The following is a 9716-nucleotide window of genomic DNA, read 5'->3' as shown; positions in this document are numbered from 1 at the left end:
CATGCCAGTCAGAGTGGCCAAAATGAACAAATCAGGAGACTATAGATGCTGGAGAGGATGTGGAGAAACGGGAACCCTCTTGCACTGTTGGTGGGAATGCAAATTGGTGCAGCCGCTCTGGAAAGCAGTGCAGAGGTTCCTCAGAAAATTAAAAATAGACCTACCCTATGACCCAGCAATAGCACTGCTAGGAATTTATCCAAGGGATACAGGATTACTGATGCATAGGGGCACTTGTACCCCAATGTTCATAGCAGCACTCTCAACAATAGCCAAATTATGGAAAGAGCCTAAATGTCCATCAACTGATGAATGGATAAAGAAATTGTGGTTTATATACACAATGGAATACTACGTGGCAATGAGAAAAAATGAAATATGGCCTTTTGTAGCAACGTGGATGGAACTGGAGAGTGTGATGCTAAGTGAAATAAGCCATACAGAGAAAGACAGATACCATATGGTTTCACTCTTATGTGGATCCTGAGAAACTTGGCAGGAACCCATGGGGGAGGGGGAGGAAAAAAGAAAAAAAAGAGGTTAGAGTGGGAGAGAGCCAAAGCTTAAGAGACTGTTAAAAACTGAGAACAAACTGAGGGTTGATGGGGGGTGGGAGGGAGGAGAGGGTGGGTGATGGGTATTGAGGAGGGCACCTTTTGGAATGAGCACTGGGTGTTGTATGGAAACCAATTTGACAATAAATTTCATATAATAAAAAAAAAAAGAAAGAAAATAATTTGAGATGAATGAAAACAAAAATAGAAAATACAGAAACATGGGAATTAGTGAAAGTATTGCTCAGAGGGAAAATTATATCTGTAAATGTCTAAATTAAAGAGAAGAAAGATCTTAAATTAATAATCTAATTTTATAACCTAAGTAACTAGAAAATAAGAAATAGGTATATATAGGTATAGAATAATCTAGATCTAGAAAATATATAGAAGAATAAATTATAACAAAATCTATCAGAATACTAAAGATTAGATTAGAATGAAGACACACAAAATAGAGAATAGAAAAAAAATAGAGAAAATTAACAAATTCAAATGTTGGTTTTTTTTAAAAGATCAACAATATTGACAAAGGTTTATACTGAGAAAATAAGAGAGAAGAGTTAAATTGCTAAAATTAGAAATGAAACAGTATATTACTACTAATATCAGATCAAAAAAAGGATTAAAATGGATATTATGAATAATTGTATGCCATATAATTACATAATCTAAATGAAATGGACAAATTTCTGAAAAAATTTGACACACTACCAAAGAAGCCTCAAAAAGAAATAGAAAATCTGAACACACCTATAAAAAGTAAGATTGAGTCAGTAATCCAAAACCTTCCAAAAAATGCTCCAGACCACATGGTTTCACTGGTGAATTCTACAAACATTTAATAAAGAATTATCACCCATCCCTGTCAAAATTTTCCAAAAATTAGAAGAGGAGGAAACACTTCCTAACTCATTCTATGAGGCCACCATCACTGTGATAACACAGAGAAAGATACCACAAAAAAAGAAAACTACAGATAAGTACAATACTCTTTATAAATATATATGCAAAGCTCCTTAACAAAATACTATCAAATCAAATGCAGCAGCATATTAAAAGGATTATACACTATGACCAAATGGGATTTATCCCAGAAATGCAGTAGTGATACAAAACTAAATCAATGTAATATACCACATTAATAGAATGAAGGAAAATGCAGAAAAAGCGTTTGACAAAATTCAATACCCATATGATAAAAACACGCTGAAAACTAGTTACAGAAGGGAACTTTCTCAATTTGATAAAGGGCATTTATGAAAAACACACCACTAAGGTTTTAAGGTAGAAAGCTCAGAAAGCTTAACCACAGGATTGGAATTGAGGGAGAGTACTTTTTTTATTAAAGTTTTTTAAATGTTTATTTATTTTGAGAGAGAGAGATAGAGTGTGAGTGCGGAGCAGGGAAGCAGCAGGCGGAGAGAGAGGGAGAGAGAGAAATCCAAGCAGGCTCCAGGCTGTCAGCAATGAGCTTGATGCAGGGCTTGAACTCACGAACCATGAGATCATGACTTGAGCCAAAGTCAAGAGTCGTATGCTTAACCGACTCGCTGGTGCCCCAGAGAAAGCACTTTTTAAAACAATACTGAGCTAAGCTAAGGTTTATGTTGGCATAATTGTTACTTGAATTCATATTTGCTGGCAGGAAATTGATAGTTCTGTTGTTGCTTACAACAATTAAAATTATTTAACTTTCTCACATCAACTTTATAGTATATTGTCATTGTAGGAAATTTTGAGAAAATGGAAAAATAGAAACAGGAAACAAATCACTCAGACATATCACCTGAAGATATCTAGTCTTCATACCTTTGGATGTATCATCCAACATTTTTTTGCCCTAATAGCACCTTTTCTTTAAAATGAGATTTTAGGGGCACCTGGGTGGTTCCCTTGGTTGAGTGGTCCAACTCTTGATTTCAGCTCAGGTCATGATCTCACATTTTGTGAGATGGAGCCCGGAGTCAGGCCCCGTGCTGACAGTGAGGAGCCTGCTTGGGATTTTCTCTCTTCCCCTCTCTCTGCCCCTCCCCCACTTACTCTTGCACACTTTCTCACTCTCTCAAAATAAAAAAAAATAAACATTTTAAAAAATGAGATTTAAAAAATATTCAATGTAAATGCTAAATTTCTGTAACTCAAGGTAGTACTTTTTAAAAATTTATTTATTTTTGAGAGCGAGAGAAAGCTCAGGTGGGGGAGGGGCAGAGAGAGAGAGAGAGAGAGAGAGAGAGAGAGAATCCCAAGCAGGCTCCACACTGTCAGTGTGGAGTCTGATGCGGGGCTCGAACTCACAAACTGTGAAATCATGACCTGTGCTGAAGTTGACTTAATCTGCTGAGCCACCCAGGCACCCCAGTACTTTACTGATGTGTTGCATTCACATTGTGAGTGGTCACTGACTTTGCCCATTTTTTAATGAAGTTATTTGTTGTTGTTGTTGAGTCATAGAAGTTCCTTATATATTCTGGATATTAACCCCTTATCAAATATATAATTTGTAAATATTTTCTCTTACCCCATAGGTTGCCTTTTCACTCTGTTTATAGTCTTCTTTGATGTGCAGAAATTTTCAAGTTTGATATGGTCTCATTTGTCTATTTTACTTTTGTTGCTTATGCTTTTGGTGTCACATCCAAGAAACTATTGCCAAATCCAATGTCCTAAAGTGTTTCTCCCCTATGTTTTCTTGTAGGAATTGTATAGGTTTAGGTCTTGAATCCATTTTAGGTAATTTTTGTATATGCTGTGAGTTAAAAGTCCAACTTCACTGTTTTGAAAGTGGATTTCCAATTTTCCCAGCACCAGTTTTTGGAGAAACTATCCTTTCCCCATTGTGTAGTCTTGGCAACCTTGTTGAAAATCATTTGACCTTATGTGAAATCGTTTATTTCTGGGCCCTTTTGTCCTGTTATATTGGAATCTATCTATCTATCTATCTATCTATCTATCTATCTATCTATCTATCTATCATCTATTTATCTATCTATCTTTTATGCCAATACCACACTATCTTTAATACTGTTGGTTTGTAGTATGTTTTCAAATCATGAAATGTGTGTTCTGCGACTTTGCTTCTCTTTTTCAAGATTGTGTTGGTTATTCAGGGTCCCTTGAGCTTTCATGTGACTTTTTGGATTTTTTTGGTCTAATTCTTCAAAGAATGACATTGGGATTTTGACCGAGAATTTAAAGAATCTGTAGGCCCCTTTGGCTAGTAGAAACATTATAAAAACATTAAGTTTTCCAGAAATACATGGGAATGAGATATCTTTCCATTCATTTGTATTTTCTCTGATTTCTGTTAGCAATGTGTCATAGATTTCAGTGTACAAGTCTTTCATCTACTTGGTTAAGTTTATTTCTAAGTATTTTATTTTTTTGATGCCATAGTAAATGTGATTGCTTTATTACTTTACTTTTTAGATTGGTTATTTTTAGTGCGTAGAAACACAACTGATTTTTGACATTTTTTTATTTTAAGGAGCTATTTGGTATTCTGTTGCATGGATGACATAATTCATTTAACTAGTTCCCCACTGAGGACTATCAATGTCATTTTCAAAGTTTTGATGTTATAAACAATGCTGCAGTGAATAGTTTTGTGGATATCTCATTTTTCCCATGTAGAGTATATCTGTTGGTCAAATTCCTAGAAGTTAAATTTCTGGATTAAAAGATATATGTATTTAAAAATTTAATTGATATTACCAAAGCATTTTGATTTTGACATAAAATAGAATTTGTGATGGTGTTTATTAAAAATTATTAGAGTCTCTATTTTCTTATCCAACTTGCTCTCTTAAAGGTAATATACCTTGTCTTTCAAGAAAATTCACAAATTACACATTTATGGTTGAGTTCAAGGAAGGGTGTTTTTTTTTAAGATTTTATTTTTAAGTAATCTTTACACCCAATGTGGGGCTCAATTCCACAACCCTGAGATCAAGAGTTGCAGGCTCTACTGACTGAGCCAGCCAGGTACCACACCAAGGAAAGGTTCTATGTTGATTTCTGTGGCAATTTGATGAAAAATGTGAGATATTTGAATGAGTGAATTTATTCTAAAATATGGTAGAAGGAAACTCATTGAAAATCAGCTATTGACAGTGATACAAAACAGTGATACAACTATATCAGTGAAACTTTGTTAGTCATCTTTTAATAATAGAGGAATGCTCTTTCTTATGATTCACGAATACAGTGAGTTATATATTTAAAAATTTCTGTTATTATAATTTTGTTATTAAGATGCTTCTCTGTGGAATTTGTCATGTTAAAATGCTTAGTGTTAAGAAGTCTTATCACCAAGAACTAGGTTAAAAGTTGTGTGGGGCACCTGGGTGTCTCGGTTGAGTGCCGGACTTCAGCTCAGGTTATGATCTTAGTGTTTGTGAGTTTGAGTCCTGTGTCTGGCTCCTGCTGACAGCTCAGAGCCCAAAGCCTGCTTCAGATTCTGTGTCTCTCTCCCTCACTGCTCCTCCCTCACTCACTCTCTGTCTCTCAAAAATAAACAAACATTTTTTTTAAGTTGTGTGCTGTCTTGTATCTCCTTTCAAATTAACTGCATTTATCCAGGAGGAAAATATAACTTCTGTAAATTGTATGTTTAAGTGATATTTATCATACGGAAGACAAGAAGAAAATTAGTAGACCAGATATAGAAGGCTGGTTTCTACAGTTGGCAATAGTCCTTGAATATTTAAAAGATGACTTGAAATGTGTATAAACTTCTCTCTTTTTTCTTTTAAGTAATCTCTACACCCAACATTGGGCTTGAACTCATGACCCCCGAGATCAAGAGGTGCATACTCTTCTGACTGAGCCAGCCAGGTTCACCCAAACTTTTCTTAGTTAAAAATTTGCTGTGCTTATCAAGTTATCAAAGCATTCCATTTAAAACAGGCTCACTATTTCCAATTCCGGAAGAAAGCAGCAACTCTTTCACCCAAATACAACAGGAGCACTTGCAAATTTCAAGAAAAGCAAATAAAATGAAATAAAACATGTATGTTAGAATAAATTTGGAAATCAAATTAGAAACTATTCAATTTCAGAGAACTGATATGTGACTTGCAGAGGTTACCAGGGGACACTTAAATTACAGAACATGAAGTCTGGAAAGGGTTTTAGCGATTACCCAGCCAAACCTCTGTGATGAGGAGGAAATAGACCTTGATTGGTTGGTGAGTTAAACATCACATCAGACTTGGAGAATGGTCGATGTGTGTGTGTGTCTGTCTGTATGGCAGTTTACAGTTTATTCAATATTGAACGAATTGTATGCAGATCTCAAGTTCGTCTTGTGTATATAGTTGGAAGTATGCTGGCATGCTTATTAATATATAAAAAACATGTAGGAAAGTAAAGAACTTGAACATAACCTGGAATATGGGAAAGAAAATATATAGGATGGTCATATAGTTTAGAGGTTAAGAGTGTGGTGTCTGGTCTGAATCTTGGCTCCACTAGCGTGAGACTGTGTTTTGGTTTCCTCATCTGGAGAATGTAGTTAACAAGCGTCTGTCTGCCTCAAAAAGAATAAGGATTGCATGAGATAACTCGAATAAAGGATTAGTATAGTGCTGGTATATAGTAAACTCTCAGTAAATGTAAGTTGTTATTGTTTTGTCAATATGTGAAAGAAAAGAGGATGGATCAAAAAGCATTTTCAGAATAAAGTCAAAATACGTCACTAGCGCTTTCAGGTCATTAGGACTGAATTGGAACCCCTATGAGAAGGTGGAGTGGATCAAATGACGTAGGCCGCCTTAGCAACAGGCCCCCAAAGAAGGTGAATTTCCGTCGCCAATAAGATTTTGAGCTGCGGAGGGAGTAGCCAATGGTAGACGGAAAGAGGAAGAGGGAGGACGCGCCAATTCTTCTGCCTGAGCCTCGGCCCAACAAAATGGCGGCGGCGGCGGCGTCGCTTTGTTTCCGCGGCTCCTGCGGCGGGGGCAGTGGTACCGGCCTCTGAGCTGTGGGGAGGATCCAGCACCAGCTATAGTGACGACTAAGAGTCCATTACATTTCTGTCGTAACCCGGCGCCGGAGAGCGCAAAGCGGCGCCCTACGGTCGTTGAAGCTACAAGGCGTTGAAGCGAAAACATGACTGCTGAGTCCATGAGGTAAAATACAACCCCGTCTCACGGGTCCTAGCGGTCTGGGCCTACGCGCCTTCTGAGCAGGGTGTTTGGGAATGCTTTAGCTTTGTGTGTTAGGCCTTTGTGTCGCTTAGCGGAAAGAGACCTCGTTTTCTCTTCAGGTGAGGAGGTTTTCGGAGTTTCGGCAGTAGCATCTAACCGGGAGTGGGGGTGGGGGTAAGGGTGGGGGTGGGGATGGGGGGGCGCGGCCTGGCGTGTTGAGCGCTTCCTTCAACCACCCCTAACCGGTGAAGCTTAGTTGGCTCGTCTAGTTTGTTCTTTGGTGCTTGTGGAATTGAGAGCCCCCTAAGTCGGAGGCGGTTTTGGTATCCCGGTCGTTCTTCCTAATCTTTGGGCCTGGAAACTGCGTGGGGAAGGAGAGGGGTTGGGAGGAGGGGGGAGTGGGAAGAGGGGGAGGGGCGGGCGGGCGGGAGGATGTGAGATTCTGGGAGGACTTAGTGGCATTTGGATAGCAGGATACGGGAAATACCCCGGCTTTGCGGAATTTTTTTTTCTGCAGCCCCTGGGGACAAGCTCTTTTTTGTGGGGGTGAACGGGTGGGTCTTGCTAGGTTTTTACATTCCTTCTCTACTCCAGATCCTGAAGGGTATCCTTGGATTTATCTCTAGGCAAGAGGATACTAACGCAGGGTTTTGCTTCCAGAGGACCTCAGTGTACTTTTTGTGAAGTCCGGCTTTAATGAGTGGTAAGGCAGACCTCAAATGTTTCTCCACTTTCTGGGCAAATTTCGAGCAAAAGTAATTAGACCCTACGTTTTAGAAATTTATTCCGTGAGGAATGGGGAGTAGGTTATGTGGGTTGATGGGAAGTAAGATTTATTCCAAGGGAAACTGTGCCTGGCAGGCTCCTTTTAACAATCAAGCATGTTTATTAGTTTGAGCTTGTTTTTCTCTTGTGCTTCTGATTTGCCTCTTGATAGTATCTAAAAATATGGGTTGTTAATATGACATGTATACCACTTTTACACAGGTGGCTGGCTTGCTTTGCAGGCTGTTTGACATCTGACTTTTCATCCCTCGTGAATTAAGTAATTTTTCTGTTCTTAAATATATTCTTGGTGCCTAGTGGCAAAATAAACTACAGGGGGCATGGATCAGAATTGCATTGGTAATTGGCAAAATGTGCCTTTGAGTATTATGATGGTATACATTTTTAGAGCACTTTACCTAGCATGTAGAATTTGGGAATGAGCCTGTGATATTGTCTATTTTTGTACATTAACACACAGTAGATAGAATATGTTTTCCTTACCTTGAGAAAAAAAATACACTTTAGTTCTTATCAGATCCCTAGCTGTGTAAAGATTTTAGCCTGTTTCTGAATTTGTGTTAATTGGTCCAACTACAATAAACCTTTATTTATAGGGTATTGGGTACATAGGAGGTACCCAATACAACTTATTGGCTGGTTATTAGGTGCTCATGTTCATATATAGGAAGGGTATACCTTATAATTAAATATAATCTCTGTATTTTACTGAAAGTCTCATAAAAGGAGACTTCATTCATTTTATGCCAGGGTCAGTTTTTTTCTCTTGTCTTGAATTTTTGTAGATCTTGGTGGTAAGAGTAATAATTGTAACTAAAATTGAGTGCTTATTGTTTGTCTTCATCTGTATAATCTTAATTCTCAAAACAACCCTATGGGATAGGTACTTGGTATTCCTCATTTTACAGAAGAGTAGGAAACTGAGGCATAGGGAGATCAAAGAACTTGACTAAAGATATACAGCTTGTAATTGGTGGAGCTAGAATTGAACCTAGTTTTGACTCCAGAACTTACGTTCTTAACCACAAGGTATTAATGCCCCCTTGACCTGCCATGTCTAATGTGATTATGATCGTTTTAATTTAGCCCAAGTATTACAGTGGAAGAAGTTCATTTTAGCTGCTGTTGTGGTCATTTGTCGTAGGTCTTTAAGTTTGTAGCTGTTAATAGTATTTTGCCTTTTATGTACAGATGAGATAGTGAGAATAACTGAAACATTGAATTCCAGGAGAGTCCTGAGCTACATGAAAAACCCCTTGTAAAGAACCACATACATTAATGTTAATTTAAAAATGTATGATGCTTTCTCATTATTTACTGTGGAAGAGCTCTAAGTGGGTGTTGAGAACTGTCTCAGGCTGAAGTGTCATTCATCCCAAGTCATAATCATAGTCAAAGGATAATCGGACAGGTAGTGCTTGATTAAGTTTAACCCACAATACTGAATCACTGTTGATTCTCTTCTAATGTGAGATAGAAATAATATGAGCAATTTTATACATAATTGTTAGTTTTATTTTACATAATAGTTCCAGATTTTTCTTTTTTTCTTTTATTTTTTTAAAAAAATTACATCCAAATTAGTTTTTTTCTTCTTTTTAAAGATTATTTATTTTGAGAGAGATGGGGGAGGAGCACAGAGAGAGGTAGAAGAGAGAATCCCAAGCAGGCTCCACACTGACAGTGGAGCCTGATGCAGGCTGCGCTAGAACTCTTGAACCGCGAGATCATGACCTGAGCTGAAATCAAGAGTTGGACGCTTAACCGATGGAGTAACCCAGGTGCCCCTCCACAGATTTTTCCTTTATTAGAACTTTTGTTGAGCACTTAAAGTAGGAACAAAGATTAGTTCTAATTTTTACTAGTATTTATAAAAAAAGACGTTATCTATGATTCTGTGGTGAAAAAAATAGCTGAAAGGCAAGAAGGAACAAAAATAAACTGATGACCTGAATCATACACTGAAAAATCAGCGTCTCAGTCCTTAAAGGTTTTGTTACTGTTTTTAAAGGGCTTTTTGTTATGTATTTTATTTTAAATGAGATCAGTTTGTTTCTTGAAATATTTGTCATTATGAAAGATCAGCTTCTGATTGACAGATGAAATTTATTTTTGGATAAAGGTCTTAGAGATTTGATGGAACTTGTCATTCTAATACTTATGGCAGCTGATTACTTGAAAAGTTGACAGCAGTATAACATTATTGGTCTTAAATTTTAGTTCATTT

The 9716-nt window shown here is 37.4% G+C and overlaps 1 protein-coding gene across 11 annotated transcripts in view; it reads left to right on the top strand.

The window, feature by feature from the left end:
- The first annotated feature begins 6398 nt into the window (after window positions 1-6398).
- The window catches only part of ATRX (ATRX chromatin remodeler), a 303341-nt gene continuing 300023 nt past the window's right edge, over window positions 6399-9716 (top strand). For 4 of the 11 annotated variants that reach the window (XM_045471899.1, XM_045471898.1, XM_045471894.1 and 1 more), the window contains exons 1-2: window positions 6436-6685; window positions 7330-7406. Coding sequence is in view for 4 of the 11 variants with exons in the window: in XM_045471900.1 (XP_045327856.1) it covers window positions 6666-6685 (20 nt within the window). In the remaining 7 variants the exon portion in view is untranslated. Of the gene's footprint in view, window positions 6686-7297; window positions 7407-9716 lie in introns of all 11 variants that reach the window. The other 7 variants (XM_045471896.1, XM_045471893.1, XR_006710928.1 and 4 more) reach the window with 6 other exon arrangements.

The sequence above is a fragment of the Leopardus geoffroyi genome, chromosome X, assembly GCF_018350155.1.
Source record: "Leopardus geoffroyi isolate Oge1 chromosome X, O.geoffroyi_Oge1_pat1.0, whole genome shotgun sequence".
Lineage (NCBI taxonomy): Eukaryota > Metazoa > Chordata > Mammalia > Carnivora > Felidae > Leopardus > Leopardus geoffroyi.
The sequence above is the reverse complement of the archived record's forward strand: the minus strand, read 5'-3'. Positions and strand labels throughout refer to the sequence as shown.